General features: G+C 46.0%; 2 protein-coding genes across 3 annotated transcripts in view; both read left to right on the forward strand.

The window, feature by feature from the left end:
* Positions 1-14,578, forward strand: part of UNC5B (unc-5 netrin receptor B) — a 216,738-nt gene that overhangs the window by 181,701 nt on the left and 20,459 nt on the right. The window lies entirely within an intron of this gene.
* The window catches only part of SLC29A3 (solute carrier family 29 member 3), a gene marked incomplete at its 5' end in the record, with an annotated part of 32,967 nt that overhangs the window by 7,815 nt on the left and 10,574 nt on the right, over positions 1-14,578 (forward strand). For both annotated transcript variants that reach the window (XM_082222100.1, XM_082222099.1), the window contains one exon: positions 10,038-10,120. In XM_082222100.1, coding sequence (XP_082078226.1) covers positions 10,038-10,120 — 83 coding nt within the window. The remainder of the gene's footprint in view (positions 1-10,037; positions 10,121-14,578) is intronic.

Below are 14,578 nucleotides of genomic sequence, written 5' to 3' on the forward strand. Positions count from 1 at the left end.
GCCTAGCTAAAAAGCTTGCAGCCTTAGCTGACTTCAAAGCAACAACTCTGATACGTCATGCTGGTGCTAGCTAGGAGTGACATGGATGTCCGAAGACAACTCGCCCCATTGAGCTGCCCACCTATTAACCCACCTCTCACCATTGCCACCCCGTTGACTTGGACATGTAGGAAGATGTCAACACTCTGACTTCTTTACCAGTAATAGTGGAAGTGATGCAGAGAGTGACTCTTCTGGAAGCTCCTTACCATTAGGTGTGAGGGGAAAGTATTCGTTGTAATGCTGTTTGGGATAGAACCCTGACATATACTTGGCCACAGTTATAAATGCATCACAGTATTGGGAAGTGTTTCCCTAATTGGGAAACACCTTTTGCGCAGAAAAGGGGGGTGAGGAAACCCCGCAGTGATGCTATATTGCCATTAGTCCAACAAAGTGCAGAAATGGTGGTCTAACGTCAGCTCATTCAGCCTAGAAACGCTGCTGTTTACCTACTCTAGACACTGCATCAATCTCTCCATGACATAACAACAACTTGGGGATATTTGTTCTTCGTCGTGAAGGGTCACAAAGCACCGTGAAGATTTAACAAGCTGATGTGGGGGTATATGCAGGGATTAATGTACTGAGCCATCAAATATAGCCACTCCTGTGATATCGCGTAACACTTTAGGTGAGAAGTATTTGATCACTAGCAGGCTGTCTCCTGGTGCCCTCAAGGAAAGATCTGACACTGAAGGGTTTGGCGCTGTGAATTTTGACCTGGTTTCACTTTTCTGAACCTGTTTCTCTTTACTTATTTTAATAGTGAGACTGAACATTTATTTTCCACAGCCGCTTCATGTTTGGAAACCCTGGACACCTCTTCTCTGAGGTAAAATGCTCCCCTAGCAATGCTGTCTTTCAGAGACCCACCCCACCAGCTGCCTGACCTCCTCTGGTGGTCTTAGTCATGGGTAGGCAAACTAAGGCCTGGGGGCCGGATCTGGCCCAATCACCTTCTAAATCCAGCCCATGGACAGTCCAGGAATCAGCATGTTTTTACATGAGTAGAATGTGTGCTTTTATTTAAAATGCATCTCTGGGTTATTTGTGGGGCATAGGAATCTGTTCATTCCCCCTCCCCTCCCCAAAAATAGTCCAGCCCCACCACAAGGTCTGAGGGACAGTGGACTGGCCCCCTGCTGAAAAAGTTTGCTGACCCCTGGTCTTAGTACGCCACAAGCTTCACATGAGTCAACAGTCTGGAACAACAGCCAAAAAAAAAAAAAGAGAAGGCTAATGCTATTCTAGGTTGCATCAGCAGAAGTGTGGTGTGCTGATCAAGCTCTATTCTGCCTTGGTCAGACCACACCTGGAGTACTGTGTCCAGTTCTGGGCACCACAATTTAAGAAGGATATCAACAAGCTGAACCTTGTGCAGAGGAGGGCAACACAAATGATAACAGGTCTGGAAGCTAAGCCTTATGAGGAATGGTTGAGGGAATTGGGTATGCTTAGCCTGGAAAATAGGAGAGACTGAGAGGAGACATGATAGCCATCTTCAAATATCTAAAGACCTATCACATGGAAGTTGGAGCAAGCTTCTTTTCTCCTGCTCCGGAGTGCAGAACCCGAACCAATGGCTTCAGGTTACAGGAAAGGAGATTCCGACTAAACAGGGGAAACTTTTAGACTGTAAGAGCTGTCTGACAGTGAAATGGACTGTCAGAAGGTGGTGGACTTGCCACCATTTGAGGTTTTTAAGGAGAGGTTGGATGGCCACCTGCCATGTACAGTGGTACCTCGCAAGACGAATGCCTCGCAAGACAAAAAACTCGCTAGACAAAAGGTTTTTCCGTTTTCAATTTGCCTCGCAAGACGAATTTCACCTATGGGCTTGCTTCGCAAGACGAAAACGTCTCGCGACTTTGTTTCCTTTGTCTAAAAACAAAGACATGTTTTGTTTATAAAGTTAATTTATTTTCCCTTCAATTTTTGAACTGCTCTTTACAGTATGTGTGACTTTAAAGAGCAGTTAATAAACTGTTGTTGTACCAAATTTGGCTTTGTTTGGACTTTTTTTGACCATAGGAACGCATTAATTGATTTTCAATGCATTCCTATGGGATTTCGTGATTCGCAAGACGAAAAATTCGCTAGACAACAAAACTTGCGGAACGAATTAATTTCGTCTTGCGGGGCACCACTGTATTATCTAGTTGAGATTCCTGAATTTTAGGAGGTTGGACCTAGACCTCAGGGTCCCTTCTGACTCTCCCATTCTGTGACCTCACAGCAAGAAGACAGTCTTTCATCAGCAAAGAGAGGAGAAGACGGTTCCCACCACATCAAAATAAACCCAACCTTTTTCATGTTTATATTTCTTCCAAAAGACAGGTGACCTCACCACTCGTGGTTTCCTGTGGCAAGCTGACCTGATTCCTAGGTTCAGATGGATGATAAACTTATTTTTATCTGGAGCTCGGCTCAATTAATATGTAATGTTTAGCTCATTGCCCCATACCTAATTTCCAGCAGAACTCCCCAGAAACAAGATTAGATTCTGATTTGGGTGTCCTAAAAGGATCTCTTGGCTAGTACTTCAAATGGGCCATTAAGATAAGCTGAGGAATGACTGAACTGTTTAGGAGAAAGATAAGGTAGCCACTGAGAACAGAATTCTGGACTCATGGGCTTTTAGCCTGATGTAGCAGAATTCTTCTTACGTAATGTTGTTTGTATGTGAGGACCACATATCTGAGTCCCCAACTAAATTATATCCAAGATGAGAGGTTTCTAATTCAGTCTAATCCATGTTTGCTGCATGGAGCAAGATTGAGAAAACACTGATTGGCTCATAGTAGATAGGGCTCCATTTCTACAAAACAGCAAATGGGGCGGGGGGGGGGGGCTTGGGAAGGGAGAGAATTAGAAACTTAAGTGGTATCATTTTCCACAATACTTTCTCAAGCAGTGACATGCGACTGAACAGTTTCTGGAAAACATTCCAGTGCTTAATTTTTTTCCCACTGGGGGGTGGGATCTATTTCACAAGTTCATTAGTAAAAATGAATGGATGCTGGCTGCAAATAGCTATTGAGCAAGATGAGACAGTTTCAAAGTTTGTACAGTGGTACTTCGGGTTACATACACTTCAGGTTACATACGCTTCAGGTTACAGACTCCACTAACCCAGAAATAGTACCTCGGGTTAAGAACTTTGCTTCAGGATGAGAACAGAAATCATACAGTAGTGGTGCGGCGGCAGCAGGAGGCCCCATTAGCTAAAGTGGTGCTTCAGGTTAAGAACAGTTTCAGGTTAAGAACGGACCTCCGGAACGAATTAAGTATGTAACCAGAGGTACCACTGTATCTTTGTTTATTAAATGCAAGCAAAATAAGCTTGTTGATTTAGATCACTTGCTGGGACGTCAGAAAAATTTCCCAGCACAAACTGACAATTACTCTGTGCAGATTCCTCACATCGCAGAATGGTCCTCTTTTGTGTTCCAGTTCAGTATTTTCTAAGAAACCCACTTCATTGTTCTCAGGTCAGGAGAGCGCAGTGTCTGAAGTGGCACCGTGAGGAGGATTTAGCATGCTGCCTGAGAAGAGAGAGATGGGAATATGTTTCGCCTGGGAGTTGCGTGACATATACCCGTGACTGTCTTGCAAGCAGAGATGTGTCTAAATGCTTTCCGTCTCAGAATGCTAAGATATGCAAATAATGAGTGAGTCAGGCGGTTAATGATTCCCCTAGAATTTGAGGTGTTAAGTTTGGAAAGTTGTTTTGTTTTGAAAGGCAACCCAGGTTGCAATGTTAACTATTCTTGCTTAGAAAGTCCCATTGAAATCAGCAGGCTAGCGTGAATCAGCACGGCTGACGTCAGGTTTGTTAGTTTATTATTGCATTTAGGGCAACTCTTACCAGTGCAGAAAAGGTCTTTAGGTTTTAGTGCAATCTTGAATATATAACGCTTGCCTTGGAGAATGAGCTAAAGTAGCACAAGTGGACTTGGTTGGTTGTTTTTAATGTTCCCAAGTGGCATCTTTGTAAAATTGACTTATTTCTGTGTGGGAGCTTTTATGGCTATACGCAGGAAGAAGTAAATGTGGTCATGTATCTGAAATGCTGTTGCTGAAAGTTACATATGGAACCCCGGCCTCAGGTTTACATAATACAGCCAGTCTTGCAACATGGCCTACTTTAAACAAGGGCATTGAGGGGGCTGGACTGGGAGAAGTATGAGCTAAGGAAACCACTAAGTGAATTTTATTGCTTATGGAAAGTGCTGGCTTGCTAACCCTGAAAAACGAAATGCTTTATCCATGCGACATAAACAGCTAAGTCAGCAGTGACACAACCCCTTATTCTCCTCTCCTGCCCTTTGACATTTGGAAGGAACAGGTTTTTAGCTGATGCAAGAGACAGGATCGCTTTGCAGAGTCAGGAAGAGGCATGTTGCCTCGTTTCCCCCTAGAGAAGTGTACTGTGCACTTTGGTGGGACTTGTTGGAGGTGTTGCATGTATATGTATGCCGCTGCTGGTAACACTCTTTTGAGTGCAGGTTGTGTCATTGGAGGTAGAGTTAAGCATCTCCAAAACCTTTGAGGGGTGTGTGTGTGTGTGACAAAAATAAGTTTCTAAACCTTATAGGTTAGACTTGGAAATGAAGGGTGTGGTGTCTAGTAAATCACAGAAGCTGAATTTATTCCTGAATAAGTTTTCTGCTACACTGGGGATGAGGGATTCAGTGCACTACAAAAATGAATGACATGGCACCTTCCAAGTCTCAGCATTGGGGTCCATGCTGTTTGGAGCCGGCAGACATTTGGACAGCATCCCTGGTCTAAGGAGAAGCAGAATGCACTGCGTGCAACAAGCAATAAAATAAATGCAATAGTGCACAATGTGGCTTTTCTTTATGCAGAATTTGGGTTATGCCATGAACTTCTATTTTGTACTAGGGATGGGTCACTTTCTCACCTGCACGTCATTTGAGTCTTTGCGTTTTCTTATGCTTTCTTGAGTGGAATGCACGAAGAACATTTAACGTCATGCATTTTTTTTCTGGTCTGGAAGCCTGCCCTTTCAGTAACTCCCTGTACCAGAGCCCATAGCTTTGTTCTCTGCTCTGCTTTGCATGATTTGCCTCGAAGTGGATGAATGATCAAGCCAAAGGAGTCTGCTCTTCCTAAAGAACAATGGAAAATGGAGGCTTTAAATATTTCTCGGCACTTACACTTTGAAGAATGGTTGTAGCTGAATTGCCATTGCACTGGAATTTTAATAACACCGGTGTTATTACCAGATATGCGCAAGCAAAATGAAACGCCAGCAAAAGGGGCCTAATGTGCATATATGTCCAACATGCCAAGTTGATTGCACAGCAAGAAGCCTTGGCAGCCTGCTGGGGAGGCCTGACCTATTATTTGAGAAAGCACTGGCTTGCACTAATGGCCTAGTAAAGTCACAGAAGATTTTGTTGTTGCCTTTTAATGTATTGACATAGCAGCCCAGATTTGGTGCCACGGATAACCCGTTTCCAGGAGTCCAAGACTAGAGCCTGATCTTAATGGCTCACCAGCCATTCCACTCTCACTTATGGGATCATAGAGTTGGAGAGGGCCTTGTAGGTATCTGGTTCAATCCTCCGCTGGGTGCAGGAAATACAGAGCTAGAACATGCCCAAGAAATGACTGTCGGGCCTCTGCCAGAAGGCCTGCAGTGAGGAGGAGCCCAGCACCTCTCTAGGGAATTGGTTCCCTTGCCCAACTCCTCTTACTCTCAAGAGGTCTTTCCTAATCTACCGTAGTTGAACAGCTTAAATCTAGTTCTATCCTCTGAGGTACCTAGGGGACAAGGCTTTCCCCTCTGTGTGGCAGTCCTTCGGGGATTTTAAGAGGGCTATCACATCCCCCTCCCCCTTAGTCTTCTCTTGACCCAGCTAAATATACCTGGGTCACATCTATTGCCATATATTTAAAGCATTCTTCTACCACATTCATGGAGAATCCTGGGGTCTGTAGTTCGTTACTAGTACTGGGAATTGTAGCTCTGTGAGGTCAGCACCCATAACAAACTACACCTCCCAGGTGTATGATGTGGAAGCGACCTCAGTTCCTTCACCTTTTCCTCAGAGGACTTGCTTTCCCATGTCTCTAACCATCCTCTGAACCGCTCGGCCCTGAAACGCGTGGCAAAAGAATAATTGAAACGATCTCTGAGCAGGCATGGAGTAACCTCAGCACTACAGAAAGTGCAGAGAGCCCCCTCAGGCTGCGCATTGCTAGGAAGGAGGGCTTCCAGATCAAAAAGTCATGATGCTTCTGGAGAGGCTGGAGCCCTGGCATCTCTGTCTCCTCTTCTAAAAATTAAGCACCAGTTGGAACCAGGCCCTGCAAAGCAGAGCAATCTCCTGCAGTCTGCTGTTTAATTATAGTTCCTTCCATCTGGTGGTTTCTCAGGGTGCAGCACAGTCAGTAATTTCTCCTAATAACAAATGACTGTGGGGAACTGGTGCGAATGCCGCAGTTCTACAAAGAGGAAGAAATCAAGGCACAGGGAGATTAAAGCTTTGATCAGGAAACAAGGTGGGACATCCAACCTAACCTGGTGTCAGACAACCCCTGAGCTTTAGATCACATCACCATTGGCCTTTTACGGAGAGTGTCATGACTTGGGTGTTGGAGTGCATCCAAACAAGCTATATGGCATCCTTGCATAGTGTTTCCTTAACTTCCTTCAGCCTGTACAGTAAGCTAAATTGGTCACCATGGGTGATGGAGTCAGTTCTTTTTACCCTCCCTTCTTCTCACTGCCAGTGGTTGCACACTGCAGGTGCTTAACAGGTGCATCTTAGGCTAATGCTGGATACACCTTGGAATCAGGAAATGCAAAGGTGACGCCGGCAGGTGCACATAGCACGCTGGGTGTTCTGTGGGTATCTGTATATCATGGTGCATCTGATAGGAGCAGGGTCTCATAGGAAGATGCTGTTTTGCGAAATCAGGTCAGGGGCCCATCAGTATTGCCTGCACTGTCTGCTAGTGGCTTTTTAGGGTTTCCGATAGGGGACGTTTCCAGCCTTGGAGTTACTGTGTTTTGAACCTGGGGCCATCTGCATTCAGTGCATGTGTCCTTTTCACTGAGCCATGAACCTCCTCCTGCACAAGGCCTGCTTTATCTAAGCCTGCCTTGTGATCAGGGCTGTGTGTCTTTCCCGATTCCATGCCAGAACAGAAATATATAGAACATGGTGTGCAGAAATCACCCGGCTGGGAGTCTTGACTATATCTTAAGCTCTTTTGTTTTCAAGGATGCAAAGATAAGCTAGGAAATATGTGGGTGGTGCCCGTATAAAATATTGGAAGCCTTGGAGAATAAGATTCCCACTTTTTAATATATATATACACAAATATTTTATACCCCACCTTTCCACCACAAGGTCCACACAGAAGAACGGAGATCTCATCAGTTAGGGAGGTTCATATTATGGAAGCAGACAGACCTTTGGTTACTCTGATCCCAGGTCATTCAGTGCTCTAGAGACCCAGACCTGCTGTTTGAATTCTGCCTGGAAACAAACTGGCAGCCAGAGAGCAGGGTCTCAAGACACAGTAAGCCAAACTGTGACTTAAACCAGGACCACATGAGTGGGTGGTCTCCTGGAGAGAAGCTCGCAGACATTTTGCTCCTCCCCGGCCTTTTCTACTCCCATGCCAGATTGAGCTAAGCCAAGGTTTGACTTCACGTGCTGCCTGAACCCAGACTCATGGTTTAGCTCTTTCCTTGCTAACCACAATCTGTAGCCAATAACAAACCTTGGCATGCATAGCTCTGCCTCTTTGACTATAATCACCTCCTAAAAAGCGCTAATGAAACAAAACAGGGATGTTCCATCATTCAAAATCCGGCCGACAGAACTGTGAATCTGGGCAACTGATGGGCGCGGTTGCCCTTTCACAGCTATTGAAATTTCCAGCAGAGCAGCTTGCTTTGGGAGTCAGCTTCTGTCCGGGCGTTCGGTGTTGGGGTGTGATGAGTGAGCAGCAAAGCGGGGGGAGAGTTCGTTGGCCCCGCACAGACTCGTTAGAAGCAGGTCTCGGCTATCTGAAGATGAGCTCACAACTGCAAGCTATTCTTGGCTCCAACCTGCTGGCTGCTGCTAATTTCATGCCCTGTGATCCAGGTAACGCTCTAGTGCCTTGCTCCGTCACCCAGGGCTTGAACTGCTTTTTTAGCCCAGCAGGAACCCAGCTGCTTCTGCTGCCGAGTTTAAGCTGAATAAAAAGCCACTTTGCAAAAGCATCTTGGCAGCACGGGGCAGACTTTTTGCTAACACCACTGGGCAATTTTCCCCCCTTTAGAAAAAAGACAGATACGTATATATTTAAGTATCCAGTATTTTTGCCTGAAATTATTGCATTGTGCTGGAGAAGCTTGTGGGTAATACTGGGCCATTCTCTCTCCAACCACCATCTCATTATGAACCTCAGTTTCATTGATTTAGAAGGCTTATTGGGCTGATACAGGAGATCAAAGAAAATACATCTTGAAAATGCAATTGAGATCAATGCACCCAGCTTGTCTGGAATTTTCCAGAGCCTATTCTGTGCACACAAGCTCACATCGAGGTGATGAGCTCTGGTCGGGATTCTCTGTTCTCTCGTCTGCGGGGAGAGAAGAGAAGTTTGGGAGAATTAAGCAGCAGTAAAATAGAAGACCGTCTTGATTTGCAGGCCAGCTGAATCACTTCCTATAAATAAGTCCACACAAGTTACTAGCATATAAAAGTGTTTGCCAACCTGCCTGTATCCACACATTCCCACATTAGTAATTTGTGGGAGACTGGAAGACTGAGAAAGTGAGGAGAGGTAACTTTTTCCCAGGCTGTAAAAGCTTCCTTGCCTGGTCACTTCCAAATGAGTAGACAGGGTAGTCTTTGTAAACAGCAATTCAAAGGTAAAGGGACCCCTGACCGTTAGGTCCAGTCGTGACCGACTCTGGGGTTGCGGCGCTCATCTCGCTTTATTGGCCAAGGGAGCCGGCGTACAGCTTCTGGGTCATGTGGCCAGCATGACTAAGCTGCATCTGGCGAACCAGGGCAGTGCATGGAAACGCCGTTTACCTTCCCACTGGAGTGGTACCTATTTATCTACTTGCACTTTGATGTGCTTTCGAACTGCTAGGTTGGCAGGAGCTGGGACTGAACAACGGGAGCTCATCCCGTCGCGGGGATTCGAACCGCCAACCTTCTGATCGGCAAGCCCTAGGCTCTGTGGTTTAACTCACAGCGCCACCCGCATCCCCTAAACAGCAATTTAGCATGCCACAAATTACTAACAGAGGCACAAGTGTGGATGCAGGGCAGGCAGGCAAGATACTATGGGATTTCTGTAGGCATTTGCCCACATGGTTTAAAGCCTACCTTCCTAAGTGCTAAAACTTTGCGTATTCTGAATGAACACAGAGATTCCAAGTAACATTGACTCCTGTCCCCACTGCCTCATTTCATTTCTTGTTCTCCCATGAAATCTCTTGCATAAAAAAATGCCACATTTGCCCTCACATGGGACAGCCATTTCTTATCGCAGGCAAAAGGCTTCGTCTTAAATTACAGGCCTTCTGTGGCGGAGAATTTTCCCCCATGTGGAGATTAAAGGGTTCACATTGTGTATCTTGACTGCTGGCACAATTCATAGAAGAAAAAGGAGGAGGAGCCCTTTCCCCCCCTCTTGTGTTTTTAACCTTCCTTAATGAGAACTAAGAAAAAGGTCACAATGTGATTCACACTGTGAAGTGGCCAGTAATGCAGCAAGGGGTGTCTTGAGGTTCCCAATAGCAGACATGCTCCTTGAGTGGTGTGGGGTTAATCGCTTTGCAAAGTCTGCAGCCCTGCAAGCTTCAGGGCGCTGCGAAGCCGTGACCTTGGGCTGCTGTGCCTGCGACTTGTGACAGGGAGACTCGGGGACAAGCCGTGTCATGTCTTTTTGTTCTTTCCGAAGCATAGTTTTTGCAACCCTCTTTGACACACTTTTCCTCCTTTCCTTAGGACTTCTTTGAAAGCTACATTTCCATGGCTTCCACTGTGCCTTCTGTGCTGTGCTTGATTGGGAACTTCCTGCTAGTCAACAAGTAAGTGCAACTGCATTAGGCATGACCATTTTCTCCCCTCTGTGCAATCCTGGCCACGCCACCTCTCCCTCCACCCCCCACCCCCAAGGCTGTAGCGTTAGCACAGCAGTGGGCTACAAGTCAAGAAACGCTTGATGGGCAAATCGGTTTAGGCAGAAAACCCTGAGAAGCAGAGAAGCTTCTCAGAGCGGTCACATCTTGTAATTTAGTCCCATGACGATGGCAGGCAGTATCCGAAATTGTTCAAGCGATGCCAGTTGTGGGAGGCTAGCAGACTTCCAAGTCTGCCACTTCATCCTGAACAGATGTGCCTGTAGCCTAATGTAGGAAGAGAAGAAGAGCCAGGGTAGCGGCATTCAAGGGGAAGGGAAGATAAACGTTTAGCAGCTTGAGATTGTATTCAATGGTCAGATCAGCATCCAAGCAATGAGCTCGTACAGCTGACCATTGCCACGTATTACACTTTAACTACACACTGATAGGTACCGTATTTTTCGCTCTGTAAGATGCACCAGACCACAAGACGCACCTAGTTTTTGGAGGAGGAAAACAAGGAAAAAAATATTCTGAATCTCAGAAGCCAGAACAGCAAGAGGGATCGCTGCACAGTGAAAGCAGCAATCCCTCTTGCTGTTCTGGCTTCTGTGATAGCTGCGCAGCCTGCATTCGCTCTATAAGACGCACACACATTTCCCCTTACTTTTTAGGAGGGAAAAAGTGAGTCTTATAGAGCAAAAAATACAGTAATTAAAAGCTCCCCCTGCCACTAAATCAGGATATTGCAGACAGCCAAGCTATCCCAGGATGAGACAATCGCAGTACAGCAGGCATGTCCAACGTCCATTTTGGGGACCTAATCCAGCCCCTGTGGCAGCTTTTTTCCTGGGGTAAAATCCTAAAAAAAGCTCAACAACAACTTCAGTCCTAAGAAAAGGTTAACAACCTTGGTTGGCCCCTTGGTCTGCCCTCACAGCCCTTCGCTTCATCACATCTGGCCCTCTTTGAAAAATGTTTGGACACCAATGCAGTACAGTCTATTCAGCATCTGTTCACAGGTGTGGGTGTGGAAGAGAGCTAGAGCGACAGACACACAGACAGACAGAGGTTTGCACATAAAGTTTCAAGGCTTTTGCCCTTCTATTCAAACTTAAAACCTCAAATTCTCACATAGCCTAGAAGCTTGCATCTCGCTCATTGCATTCCCTCGAGGGACCACTTCCTGTGATTCCTTTTTTCTACATCAGGCCTACTTCTCTTGCATGTGGACTTTCTTGTGTCTAGTAAACAGAGGCCAGGGTTTGGTCTGGCATAGAGGGATATTCCTCTTTCATATCCACCACCCCCTGCCAAGAAAACTGGAGAAACAACACTGTGTAGTTCTTCCCACCTCCTGGGTCAAAATCTTTGCACTAGGACTCCAGTGCTGGAGCTCCTCAGCTCCCTGCCGAGCAAGAGCTGTAGTTTCTGTGCCTGTGATGTTCTAGGGATGCTGATGCTTTTTCATCTTCCTTATCCTTTGCGCACTCCAGCAATGAAACTGTGGAAAGCCACTGAAAATCCCAAGGGTGGCCGCGCAATGCACCTGCTGTACGTCTGAGACTTGTTCTCCAGAATCTTCCAGTGGAGAAAGCTCTCGTTTGCTTAAATGGAGCTCTCTGAATGTTAATGCCCAAATGTTCTGCATTGCTACCGCTGTTTTATTGCAGAATACAGAAAACACGGGTGGCGACGGTAGTTGTTTTCCAAATTATGCCTTGGAAGTGGGAAGAAGCAGAAGGCAAAAAAGGAAGGGCACCCAGAGATAGAAACGCCTGCTCCTCCTTCTCTTCTTAAATATTCTCCAGGTTGGAAAACCATTTCGCAAAAGCCATTATGTGCTTAATGCATTACATTTTAAATGTAGCATTCATTTATCTTTGGCACATTGTTGATTCTGCTGAGTGGCACATCCATAATCAATAAGTGTTTTATTATGCTAAGTTTTCGGCGTCATAAATACACATGAGGCTGGCTTGCATTTATGGAAACTCCTGAGCAAATCGGTTCCCTGTAGTTCAGTTGCCTCCAGAGAGTAACTTATGACTACTCTGTGCTCCACCCTTGTTAAGGGCATCTGCTCTCGTGGCTAAAATATGATGATGCTTTTGAAATGGATTTCCTGACTGTGTGGGTGAAGGTGACATTTTTTGGGGGGTGGGGAGAAGAGAGCGAGGAAGAAACTAGCATGTTCAGTGTGCAAGAAGTGGTGCTTCTTTTTGCCCAATCTATTCTGCTTCCTTATTGTGTCTTTCTGGAACTGTTGCATGCAAACAGGTTGCATTTCTCAGGGAGTCCCTGAGCCAGGCAGACAACATCTCTAACTTGTTCAGTGACGTGGCATGAAGCGTATCCCATCTGGAGCCTCTTAAAAGGAGGATGTATATCACAAGAGGATGTTTGAACTGCAGCCTCTTATCCCTAAAAAAGAAATAGAATGCCCATCCGCTGCTAGAATCATGGTCATTTTCTGCCTTTTTTTTTTTCTCCTTCCCTGCCCTCTCTGCTGAAAGGGAGCCAGTCAAGTCTTCAGTGTCTATAATAAGTAACCTCCCTGTTCAGGCAGCTAATTATCTTGTAGTGATAAGCATGCGATTGCTATTCCCCAGGCTGCAGTATTCCCCAGGAAGGCTTCATTCCTGTTATTGCTGCCTGTTGCTGTTGTGATTTCTGTTGGGCATTTCCAACTTGGCAGGGTTTATAGAGACAGTAGATCAAGAAAAGACTGATGCGAGAAAAGTAGAATCTGTACATTTGATATAAATGGGGGGGGATGCTTATTGTTCCAAGCCCCTCCTCACCCACCCATTTTTGCCTTAAGTTCTTTGTAAGTGGTTCAGCCATCTCTGCAACTTTAGTTGAGAGCAGCCGCACATACTCTGGTTCATCTCTCTAGTTACCTGGCTTCCTTTAAGTCATTGGAGGACTCCCCAGGGCTCTCGTATCAGCAGCCTTCCTTACGAACAGGAGGCATAACTAGGCGGCTGGTGGACAGTGCTTGTAGCAAGGCATTGTGGGAGGTTTGGAGGAAATGCCATGTTTTCCCCCTTTTGCAACTAAACGCCGATTAAAGAGAGTATCAGATTTGGAGTCAGCCAGAGAGAACTACAGGCAACTCTTTTCAACTCGACAAAGCAGTGTGGAAAATAAGGAAGTTTCCATTTGTCGTGAGACAGAATGTTGAATTTCCTGCACAAAAAGACTGCGTTCAGGCGCTGTAATAATAAGATGCTCCATAATTAAGGTAAATAAAAGCCAAAGTCTATCCCAGAAACAAAGCTACTGGTCCATTTCACCCTGTGCTGCAGCCCTGTTTAAGAGGCAGGCCCTGCCTGTTTTTTTTAAAAAAATACTTTACCCTCTAACTTTACACCACACCTTGGTTAGAGTGTGGTGCTGATAACGCCAGGGTTGCCGGTTCAATCCCTGTATGGGAGGGACAGCTGCAAGCTCCTGCATTGCAGGGGGTTTGACTAGATGATCCATGGGGTCCCTTCCAACTACAGTTCTATAAAGAATTATATGAAGAATCTCAATTCTACGAAGAAGCCTCTTCAGATTCACATGGGGAAAATGCAAACTGATAGGCAACAGGTGGAGTGAAGCATATCACACATTATCTTTTTAAGGGTGATGCTGAAGAGTACTCTTTGAAATGTGAACATGTGCATTGTCTAGGTATGCTCCTCATGGAATTGTGGTTGGCTGAAGCCCCCAGTGAGTGTGCAATTACTAGCAAACCTGGGCTGATCTATAAAATGGCCCTTTTAAGGTGAGGGCCCCAGCACCAGAGTCCTTTCTGCGTACCTGGATGGTGTGGCAATGGGGCGGGGTGAGGTTGGGGCTGTGTGGGTGCACAGAGCAGCCAGTCCTGTGCTTCTGCTGTCACTGCCCCCATTCCACCAGCAGCAGCAACACTGATGTGAGAAGGGTAGCGTCATGCCTGCTGCTTCTCTTGGCTTGGGTGCAAAGGCGAGTCACCTCTTGTGGCACTTTCAGCCGGAAAAGAGCTGGAAGGCTTAGCGTTAAACACAGGGCCCATTTGTTTATAGCAGATAGTTGTGGGGGGACAGATTAGCAGTCTTATTCAGGTATGCACTTGGCCTCGTTTTGATTTTGGATGTAGGAAAGATCTCAAAAGCCCTGTTTTCCCTTGGGGAACCTGCTCAACATGCCCTTTCATTGTAACATCTCAATGCTAACTGGCAAATTTGCCTCTTAATGTAGGTTTCTGCACAAATTGACGTGTTTAGACTGAGCACTTGGCTCTTAGGGGAGACGGCGCATTGCACACCCAGCTGTGAGAAGCCAGAACAGGGCTCCTTGGTTCCTGCCTCTGCCACTGGTATTCTCTCTTGATTTGTGCAACGTGCCTCCCCTTCCCTCTGCCTTTCCCCACCTCCTCATTGCCTGGGACGTCTC

This window comes from Podarcis vaucheri (genome assembly GCF_965113315.1).
Source record: "Podarcis vaucheri genome assembly, chromosome: 5".
In the NCBI taxonomy this organism is placed as follows: Eukaryota; Metazoa; Chordata; class Lepidosauria; order Squamata; family Lacertidae; genus Podarcis; species Podarcis vaucheri.